General features: G+C 30.2%; 1 protein-coding gene across 5 annotated transcripts; it reads left to right on the top strand.

The window, feature by feature from the left end:
• The first annotated feature begins 451 nt into the window (after window positions 1-451).
• Window positions 452-9,987, top strand: Girdin (protein girdin). 5 transcript variants are annotated; one of them, XM_087403491.1, is made up of 24 exons: window positions 452-1,021; window positions 1,292-1,381; window positions 1,821-1,909; window positions 2,248-2,557; window positions 2,674-2,787; window positions 2,871-3,058; window positions 3,441-3,522; window positions 3,597-3,775; window positions 3,865-3,991; window positions 4,069-4,192; window positions 4,282-4,616; window positions 4,699-4,980; window positions 5,050-5,156; window positions 5,243-5,434; window positions 5,517-5,664; window positions 5,731-5,913; window positions 5,999-6,286; window positions 6,391-6,591; window positions 6,684-6,829; window positions 6,958-7,050; window positions 7,149-7,212; window positions 7,384-7,492; window positions 7,573-7,673; window positions 7,768-9,987. In XM_087403491.1, exons 4-24 carry the CDS (start codon window positions 2,336-2,338, stop codon window positions 8,023-8,025), a joined length of 3,543 nt encoding a protein of 1,180 aa, XP_087259617.1. In that variant the 5' UTR covers window positions 452-1,021; window positions 1,292-1,381; window positions 1,821-1,909; window positions 2,248-2,335; the 3' UTR covers window positions 8,026-9,987. The 5 variants fall into 5 exon arrangements, with proteins under 5 accessions (XP_087259617.1, XP_087259618.1, XP_087259616.1 ...); XM_087403492.1 differs by having other exon boundaries at window positions 1,248-1,381; XM_087403490.1 differs by lacking the exon at window positions 1,292-1,381 and having other exon boundaries at window positions 7,798-9,987.
• The last annotated feature ends 972 nt before the right edge of the window (window positions 9,988-10,959 follow it).

Raw genomic sequence — 10,959 nt, 5'->3', positions numbered from 1 at the left:
GATGCTTTTACATAGGCAACAATTGTTGAGCGTCAGAGTAGAGAGAAACCTGAGGGACTCCGGACAATCATGTATTGTGGAATATATAGTTTCTGATAGGTTGAAATTCTTCTATTCTTTTCTGTTCTCTGTTCCCTATTATTCCCTGTTTCCTTTTATTGTCCGGAATCCCTTTAGGTCTCTTCTTTATATTTGAATTAATATACACTCATTGAAGTAAACTTAATAAACATAGAAATAAAAAATGTAAAATAAATATATGAAAAAATAAAAATATATGAAATGGATATATTATAAGTAGATATATTAGATATATTTTAAGTTTAACAAAAGCGAGAAAAATTTAAATTATTATAGTTAAATTTATCGAAAACAAGTTTTGCAAAGTATGTTATAAATTTTGTTCCTTTTATTGTGCAGAGTCTCTAAGAGAAACCATGCCGATGCTCCCATGTAAAGGCACTTTTACAATTAGCCAATCGCGTTCGATCGAGTCTGCGCGACGCTCACCATGATCGCGTTCTTGGTGTTTTTGTTATGAAAACGATCAGCTGTGAGAGTCCTGAAGATTTTCGTCGTACCGGCTACTTGTTCGCGACGAGGCAAGTTTTGGCTCGGTCAAAACGGCAACTAGACGGTAACGTTTCTCTTCCCGCGCGAATGACGAACGTCAAAGCGTCGAACGCGCCGATGATCCGCGTCTTATCCGCGACGTCCGAGTTGCGTGCGCCAACGTGACCGTGCAACGATTCGAGGGAGGTTTCTTATCGCTGCGGTAAGTTTCAGTAGGTTTTCTCCGTGGAATCGCGCTGCTCGTGCGCGACTAATTTATAGGGAGACGAGAAACGACGCGCGGCAGCCTCCGACGGCACCGATTCCCCTTCACGGTGTCCCGTCGTGGGAAAGATAACATCGTTGACACACAGATGATAACCGAATATACTCTCGTCCTGCGTCAAATCCTACGAAAATGGCCTCCTCGGAAATTGATGATTTCTTGGCGGGGCCACTGGTTACCTGGGTGAGTCTCCTCAGTTAAGAAAACTAATGTTTTCCTAAGCCTGTTCTTTTTAGCTGAACTTCTTATGTACTGTTCATCTTTTCTCTTTTTTTTTAACATGAAAAGAAAATGAAGAAAAATGAAAGAAATTCAGCTAAAACGAACAGACCTGTTGTTGATGCGTGAGAAAGTATGATAGGATTGTTGCTATTCTATGCTAAACTATAGTTGCTTTCCATTTTCACAGAAGTGATGCTGAATCTAAAATTATTTTGAATACTTTATGCTTAGATAATGGTGCCACTACTTGCTTACTTTGGTAACAAAGTTATCGCATAACAACACAGATTTATAATCTTCCTTAATATGAATTAACAAAAGGTTTGTTTTTTATTCCTAGAATTCTCTTTCTTACTTTTATCAAAAATCAAACACATACTTGTCTCACTTTAAATTCCATAAATATATACTAGTTTAGCTATAGAAAACAAACGTAAGATTCAATAAAACACAATTTTAAGCTTATATAGATTATAGGTAAAAACTCAGTTGATTTTACTTGTTAGTATGAACATGCATTCAATCGAGTCATGAGGTTTGTTCTTTTTAGCTAAAATTTTTGCATGGCTCATTTTTCTTTCTTTTCTCCACACTGGAGAAAAAAAGAGAAAAAATGAACCATGCAAGAAGTTCAGCTAAAAAGAATAGATCTATGATGTCATAAATGAGAATTATCTGAAAATTTTTTGTATAAATGGAAAGCAATTTATATATTGCGATTTCATCACATTAATCATGTATTCTTTTTGTATTACTTTAGTTTGCTAGCTGTTTGGAAGACCCCAATGTATTGGCGAACTATGAAGACTTAGTTGACGGAGTCTTATTACATAGCGTCTTCCTACAGATGTGAGTCTTTTAGTATACAAGATATTGGGTGCTCTTTTCATTTTTGACGACACAAGTGTCATTCTATTAGGTGTTGGAATTAATTCGTAGCGTTTTACAAGTGATGGGAAGTACTTTCATTAATGTATTTTTTAATGCTCATGTGAAGTAAATAACATTCTTTCATTAAAAAACGCTACGAATTAATTCCAACACCTAATATTTTTATTGAAAAAACTGAAAAAAAAAAGATAAAATGATGCTTGTGTTGCTTTGTGTCATTAAATGGAAAATATCCATTGAGTTATATCAATGCAATTGTCATGGAACATTGTTAAAATATTTAATTTTTATTGTAGCAATCCAGAGCCACTGCATGATGAAGTAGTGCCGTCCAATAATAATCCCGTTATTCGTACGAAAAATTTAAAGACCGTGATACAAAACATGAAGCAGTTTTATGAGGAGGAATTGGATCATGTGATTTTAAAATTACCCGACATTGCAAATTTGGGAAAGGAGCCAGAGTTGTACATAGCGGATATGAAGTTATTGCTGTTATTACTTCTTGGATGTGCTGTCCAGTGTCCGAATAAGGAAAAATTTATTACCAAGATAAAAACTTTACACGTTGACATGCAGCTTGCGATAGTAGAGTGCATTAAACAAGTACTATATCAGTTAAAGTAGTTATTAATAAAGATAGATATTATTACAAACTAAATTAATAGATTTGAAAAGATAATATTAGTGGAATTTATATAATGATATTTTGATCTATCCAGGTTACGGATCACCAAGATATAGTCATTACGCAGGATGCTATGGAAAATGCAAATATGGGTTATCTATTTGTCCAAATAAAAAAATGGATCCAAGAATTGGATTTATATCGGGAGGTACATGCCAATCTCTTATTTATACAAAATCTATAGATGTTCGATATTACAGTTATATGATATTACATTTTGCAAAAAAACAGAAATGGAGGGACACAGTGTTAGATGATAGCGTTGAACGAAACGATTCGTCTATCAGTGCGGAATCTGAAGACATAAATAAGGTGCAACAATCCCATCCTGTCACTAAAACGGAAAGAGAAGATAATCATCATTATGCAGTTGAATTGGCTGATTGGAAATCTAAAGTTCGAAAACAGCGTCAAGAATTGTATGTATTTTATAAAATGTTTAACTTCTTATTTACTTTATTATAGAATACTCTATAAATCGAAGTTTAATTAGCAAAAGATTAAATTTTTATAAACAAAATGAGTAGAAAATAGAATAAATGATTTTTATTTGTTGCATTTATTTCAAGAAAAATTATATTTGTATATTAGAATTTACATGACACTGTATATTCATGTTACCACTATTTATTAATAAGATATTTGATTAATATTTATAGTTATTTCATTAATATCGTTTTATTAAAGTTTTAAAAATAATGTATGCTTGCAAATAATTGTTACAAAAAGAACTATCCCAATGATATTTAATGTAATTTGGTATTTGATAATGGTATATTCATACTTATATAATTTTTACAGAGAAGAAAAAACAGAAGCTCTTCTTGAATGTAAGGAAGAACTAGAGCATAATAAAGCATTGCTTGTAAAACTAAGACAAGAGGTAATATATACTGAATAATATATATTGAATTTACGTGTTTATATATAGTGTATATGTAATGTTTATAATTTTAGAATCAAGAATTGATGCACGAAGCTCGTACTGCTAAATCATACAGAGATGAATTGGATGCCGTAATTGAAAGAGCAGACAGAGCAGACCGTTTAGAAATAGAAGTAACACGATATAGAGAAAAACTTACAGATATCGAATTTTATAAAACTCGGATAGAAGAACTACGTGAAGATAATAGGTAACATTTTTAATATTATACAATCTAATACTTGAACAATATGAGTAAAGTAATTGTAATACATTTAATGAAATTGTTATACATTTAAGAGTTTTAATGGAGACTAGAGAAATGCTTGAAGAACAATTAAGTTCGTCAAGAAACAGAGCAGACAAAGTATTGGAGCTTGAATCAGAAATTATTAAGTACAAGCAATTACTTAACGATATGGCATTGGTAAAAACTTCAAGTATTTTTATAATATTATGAATAAATAACGTGCATAATGAGATGTAACAGAAAATCATTTATAGGAACGTGCTGCTGACAAAGAAAAATATCAAGAGCTTGTTGAGGAAAATACGCAATTGCATCAATTAACAAAAGCTGCTGCTAATGAGGCTGCATTAGCTGGATCTAGTGACTCTGAAGAACCAGGTAAACTTGCGTTTTAAAAAATTTAATCATTAACAAAACAATTTTTTTCAAATGAAGATGATTGAGTGACATTTAATTAATGTCTTTAGTGCACAATGATAATAGACTGTCCGAACAATTAACAAGCAATGCTCAAGCACGAGCATTAAAACTGGAATTGGAAAATCGCCGTTTAAATACTTTAATCGATTCATTGAAAGAAAGTTCATTCCATGAAAATTCCTCTCGCGTTTTGGAATTGGAAAAGGAAAAAAAAAAGCTTTCGTTGAAGATTGACTCATTGAATGATAATAAAGAAAGACTTACACAACAAAATACTGATTTGGAATTAGTCTGCAAGCAGGCATTGGAAGAAAATAAGAAACTTCAGAACACTCTTAAAAATCAACGAACTTCTTTCGAGAAGCAACAACAAGAAGTCCAAGTACGTTAGATCAAATTATACTTTTCTAAATATTTCGTTTTAGTATTGATGGACTTATATCTTTTTTTCTTGCCATATTTAGACCCTCCATATGAAAATGATGGAATTGGAAAAAAATTATGATACCGCAGTGAAAGAGAAACAACGTGTTCAACTGTTATTAGAGAGCGTGCAACGACGTGCTGATGATTTAGAACGTACTCTAGAAACGACAAATCAAAAAGTTGAAGAATTAAAACTCATCGAAAACAATATCAACGATATTAATTCCAAGTGCCTTGATCTCGAAACTAGACTAACAGCGACGGAGAAAGAGAAGGACGCTGCGCAACGTGATATTCATAAATACAGAGAAACAATTGAGGTAAACATTAATTGGTGAATATTATGAGTATTATAACAAAGATGTAAACAATTTTGCGTAATATTTTAGGAAAAAGATGTAGCCTTAGATAAAGCAACAAATACAATTGAAGTTTTGAAAAAGAAAGTAGGACAACTTGAACAGGAGTTGCAGGAATGTGTTACGCAAATATCAAGGTGTGTTTGAGGAAATATATTGTTTTTTATATAATTTATATTTTTCAAATAATATTTTAAATATTATAAAACTATCTTTGTTTTAGATTGCAAGAAATTGAACGATCTAGCAAAGAGCTCGATTCACGAGCTGCGATCGATAGAGAAACTTTAGAAATACTTCAATCTAATCTCGTCGCAGAAAAGCTAAGCAATCAACAATTGTACACGGTTTTGGAAAAACTCGGCCTTAGCGATAATATATTGTTGTCCCAACCTCTGGAGACTATATTGGAAAGGTGAGTAAAGTGGACTCAATTCTAAAGGAGATTCACTCTTTTTGCTAATTTGTAATTATGCGTATAAATTTATTTGTTGCAGAATTGCACAAATACCAGAAGTGATAAATCATATTAAAAAATCCTTTGTATCAGAGAGTAATGAGGAAACGACGTCTGAATCCGCAACTTGCACCGACAAGGAAAGCGATGTTAATAAAACCTTAGAGACCGTAATAGAACCTTTAAAGGTATTTACTTTTTTAAAACATATCACAATTGTTATTTGTATTTTATATGTTATTATCCATTTTTAGAGAGAACTGGAACACTTGCAAATAAAAGCATCTATGTCTGAAACAGCAATGGAGAATTTGTTATCCGAGAATGCGAAACTTCAAGTTCATATAACAACATTACAATCACAAAGCAATTCGTTAACCGTACAACACACCGCGTTGCAATTGGCCAATTCGCAACTTATCGCAGAGAAAGAAGAAGTATTTGTTTCTATCATTTATCGTATAATTTTTAATAATTTTAATTAAAATTTTATTTATATATTTAATCATCATATTTGTGTAGCTATTGAAAGAACGTAGTACACAGCAGAACGTATATTCCGCACTACTTCATGATCAGAACACCTTACAATCCTTACATGAACAACTTAATAACGAGTATGAAAATTTACGTCGTGAACGGGATACTCTTAAATCGAATTTAAGAGATGTGAAGAATGAAAACAGAACATTGCGGGAAACTTGTGAGAGATTAGAGGCGAGAAGTGAAACATTACAATCGGAACGGGAAGCCTTGATTAACAACACAAAAAGTTTAAATAATTTGCGAGGGGAACATTCTAAGTTGAAGGTATCTATAAAAAATAACTAAAACATCTGATTATACAATACATTTTATTTTATCGATAACTTAAAATACGATTTTTAAAAATAATATCTATAAAAATACTCTAGGATGACTTTAGAAATCTATACACTGCGAGTGAAAGATTGAAAGCGGAATATAGAAATTTGCAAGATGATTACAGAAAGAATAAAATCGAGATGAATCGTCTCAGCTTAAAACAGACTGAAATGCAGGGCGAACTTAGCATCAAAGATGAACAATGTTCGGATCTGAAGTTAGAAGTCAATAGCCTTCATGAACGATGTGATGTACGGATGTAATTTTGTAACTATTACAGTTGTAATACAGTTATTGATTATAAAAAATACTAGAATGCATGTTCTTTCTTTTCTTTTTAAAGAGACTGTTAGAGATGAATTCTGGATTGGATAATGACAGACGTTCCTTAATGGAGCACATAAGTTTATTATTTACACAATACCACGAACTTTTAACACATTCGCTTCAAGATAAGGAGCATTATCATATGGAAGAAAAACTGTTCGCGTTAGTATAACAGCTTATTATCTTTTTACAACATCATACTTTTTTAACGCATTAACTTTTTTAAATCATTAATTATGTTAATAATTCTTATTTAACAATAACTCATTTTATTAATATGTGTGCAACAGGGATAAAGTTAATCACTTGTATAGACAGAAAGAAAAATTGGAAGACAAAATTATGGAACACTACAGAAAATTGAACAGCTGCACTACCAAGAAGTATGTTTAACAGGAAATTATAATTTTACAATCCATATCTATCAATTTTATATAAGATACAGCTTGCTCTTATAACTTGCATATGTATTTTAATATAGGAAGGGTTTTGGAGCTAGTTTAGTTCGCAGAGTTAGAAAAGCCGGATCGGAACTTCTCAATAAGGTGAATAACTAATTATACATAATAATAATAGAATATACTATACTTCTTACACTGCAACATTTTTATATTTTCTTGCCGATTAATTTCTTTGTTTAATATACCCTATATATTTTGATAATTATTTCTAAATGATGTAATCAAAGCGATAATAATATGACTCATTTATATTAGAATCGACGTTCATGGGCCGAAGATTCCAAGCAATCGGATAGTAAAACGTATGAGTCGGACACATGTGGGAACGATTCAGATGCTAGTACTGATGACTACCGTTTACCTGGTAAATAATTTCTTAAAATAAATTTAATTCATCAATTACTGACAATATCAATAATACAATTTCTATCTTTTTTTTTTCAGGACCGAGCAGAGTTTTTGGATCAGATGCACTTGGACATGCTGGAACTAGAAGAACAGTATACTATACTGACGATTCCCCACCATCATCTGCTTCTTTACCTGTAAGGAATAACTATATGATAATAACAATAATAATAACAAATTTATCATGTCGAAGAAAACACAATATTTATTAAGGAAATCTCTGAAACATAGACGGAGAGGCTACTAAGCGAGTCCTTCCAGGAACAAGGAGATAACTCCGCGCAGATGGAGACGAATTTAAAATCGGAAACACAAGCTGAGTCACGTCCCTTTTTGATTTATAATAAAGTATCAGCAGTCATAAACGAATCCAAGAACATTAGTAGTCCGATGAAGGATGCAGTGCAAGATGAAGCACTTACGGAACCCTCCGCTGACAAAGAGCCAAAGACTGGCAGTCCGATATGGTATGAGTATGGTTGTGTATAAACTTCCACATTGATGCTTCCATTAGTATACCCGAAACAAGAGAAGGAAGAGAGAGAAAGAGAGAGAAAACGTGTTTTTATGTATATTCTCGTATTTTCCACTTTACAAGAAATTCTATATTAATATATAGAAGCATTCTTCCGCTGCATTTTGATGCATATTTTTTCTTGTTAGTAAATTAATTAATTGCACTATTTTGTACTTTATAACGGGCGAAAACTAACGCAATACGAGTATATACTTGTTCAAAAGGATCGCGAAACTGTATCACAGAAAGTATTATATAAACTAAAGATTCTATTTTATAGCTTTAGTAAAAAACTATTATACCATAATTGCCGAATGCATCGCTTCCGAAATTACAAAGTAGATTTAAGAATAGAGCGCCTACGAGTTCCTAAAAAGCTGTTTGTGTTAAAATAAGTCGAAAATATTTTTATCATTGACTCGATTTACGAATTTGGTGTGTGATGTGTTCTTTTTATCTCGTGTATCTTTAATCCAAATCCAATAAGATTTTGATAATAAATTTCATTCTAATTGTAAGTAGAAGAAATTGAATGGATATTATTCATAATTAATTATAGTTTGAAATTAATTTATAATTAATTTGTGAATAATCCTTAAGAATAATCATAAATGAATGATTATGAAAACATGAGATAATTAGATTAAATTAATGATTATAGTGTGCTTGCCTCTTTATTTAATCAGTTTTATTTTTACATATTTACATGTACATTTACATACTCGTCGAAGTTTTCTGTTATATATCATTCACAGCTGTCTAATGCCACGTACCTACCAGTACCTACCGTCGATGTATAGGTATAATTTTTATGTTTATATTTTTCAGAATGTAAGATATAATTGTTCACTTTTCTCTTTGTAGACATCAAGATTAATGTAGTTGACAAAAGCTTATGCTGATAATAATAGCATAAGCATGCAATTTGCTTTTGCAGTTACACCGATTACCTCTTTACCGCTCGACTTACCACATTGATGTAAACTAAATAGATGTAATTGTTTTTTACATTTTGATAACTTATACTTTTATAATGATTGTGTATACACTAAGTATATATAGATATAGTGTCTAAACATTTTCTGTGTCTTAATATTTTATTAAGCAATCTTGCACTAAAACATAATTAAGTACTTAATACTTCGATTTATTGAATAATGTTTTTTATTATATTCTTGCAATTCCCGAGCACTATCTTCTAATATTGTCTTCCTATAGAATGAGATACGATCATTACGATGTAATATATAATTACAATTCCGTTATATCATTGCATATTTAAAAAAAACATTTAACAAAGGTATTTTCATTTAAGCTTGTCATAAATTATCTTTAATAAATAAGTTAAAGCATTAAAAATGTAAAAAAAATGTTTTTTCCACAAAAAATAGTATTACGCAAGAGATGACAATGCTTAAAAAAATATTTTGTTTATAGAAAGATATTGAGGATAATTTTGTTATATATATATATATATTAGTCATTTAAAAAGTATCCGCGGTTTTTTGTTCAATTTTTGAATGAAAAAACCGCGGATACTTTTTAAATGACCCTATATATATTGATGGACGTGTCTTTTTTTTGTACGCGGAAGATTGTGGACCGATGCCACTTATATGTTTTGCGAAGCACTCGGTTGGTAAAGCGAAAGTAGAGATGGCCGGATTGCCGCATCATCAGGCGCGCTGCAAGTAATCTGCTCAATCTGCCTGGTCGCCACATAATTATTTCAAATAATTTCTAGATATAATTATTTTTCGTAATTACGATATATTTTATACAATTTTTGAATGATTAATTTTCAAAGAATATTTTTATCCTTTCTACTATTTATATATATTTTTTAATATTGTAATACAAATGCAATAATGCTATCATGGATTAAAAACATGTAAATACGGGCATTATAAAGAATCGATTGATGGCAAGAATAATTGATGGCAAGAAATTTATTCGCAGATTCATCTATCTTGATTATTTTTTTAATGAAGAAAGTATAATTTTGGAAATAAATTGAATGAATGTACAAATGTTAAATGTTAAAAATTGATTTATATATATTATTAAATTTTATATTTAAAAATTTGATTGGATCTAAAATACAAAATTGAAATCATTTTTTTTAATTTTTTGAATTTTCGATATATATTTATTAGGATTGATAAATGCAAATTTCAATCTTTAAAATTTTCATTTTTTATTTACTAAGAGTTATTTTTTTCAAAATTAACAATAATTAAAGATTAATTTTTAAAAGATTTGTGCATGTATTGAAGCGAGGTCTATTTATTAAAATTATTAAAACAAATTACAAATTACTAATTAATCGACATTATATATTTTACAAATAATTATTTTTGCTCTACACTTAAATACATATTTTAATTTCTTATAAGCAAGCATTACGTATATTATTGCAATTCGATTAATATTGATCAATTTAATTACTAACAGCAAAATTTTAATATTAATTAAATCCATTAAAATTGATTTGAACTGTTGTACAACTTTTCACTAGCAATAATTCGCCAAGGTTGCATTCGAAAATTTTACTTGAGTGTCATTTTATGCTTATTTTACGTCTAATGAAGATAGAATAAAGCTAAGTATGACATTCAGATGAAGCTTTGAACGCAGTCCAATACGTGTGATCGTAAGAATAGTTTAAACAATGTTTATATAAAATAAAACAGAAAATATGTAATGATAAAAATAAAATGAATCTATAAAAATGAAACATTTAGATATTTTAAATAATGTCTGCAATAAGATTTTAAGGCGTAAAATTTAAGCTGTAAGAAATTGATCAATTATAGTCAAATAGGAGAATAATTGATTATGATTAGTAACTTTTTAATGGCTTTTTACAATAAACCATTAGTAATAAATTACAAGTTGGAAGTAGA

The sequence above is a fragment of the Acromyrmex echinatior genome, chromosome 2 (assembly GCF_024713525.1).
Source record: "Acromyrmex echinatior isolate Ae372 chromosome 2, ASM2471352v2, whole genome shotgun sequence".
NCBI classification, from domain to species: domain Eukaryota; kingdom Metazoa; phylum Arthropoda; class Insecta; order Hymenoptera; family Formicidae; genus Acromyrmex; species Acromyrmex echinatior.
Note: the sequence above shows the minus strand (reverse complement) of the source record. Positions and strands in the feature narration are given on the sequence as shown.

What these genes read in the sequence shown, in the direction of transcription:
- Girdin (XM_011051802.2), top strand. Translation starts at nt 971, where the DNA reads ATGGCCTCCTCGGAAATTGATGATTTCTTGGCGGGGCCACTGGTTACC. An exon ending in CATAGCGTCTTCCTACAGAT is followed by an intron (nt 1,910 to 2,247) that starts GTGAGTCTTTTA and finishes TTTTTATTGTAG; the next exon opens with CAATCCAGAGCCACTGCATG. An exon ending in TACTTAACGATATGGCATTG is followed by an intron (nt 3,992 to 4,068) that starts GTAAAAACTTCA and finishes AATCATTTATAG; the next exon opens with GAACGTGCTGCTGACAAAGA.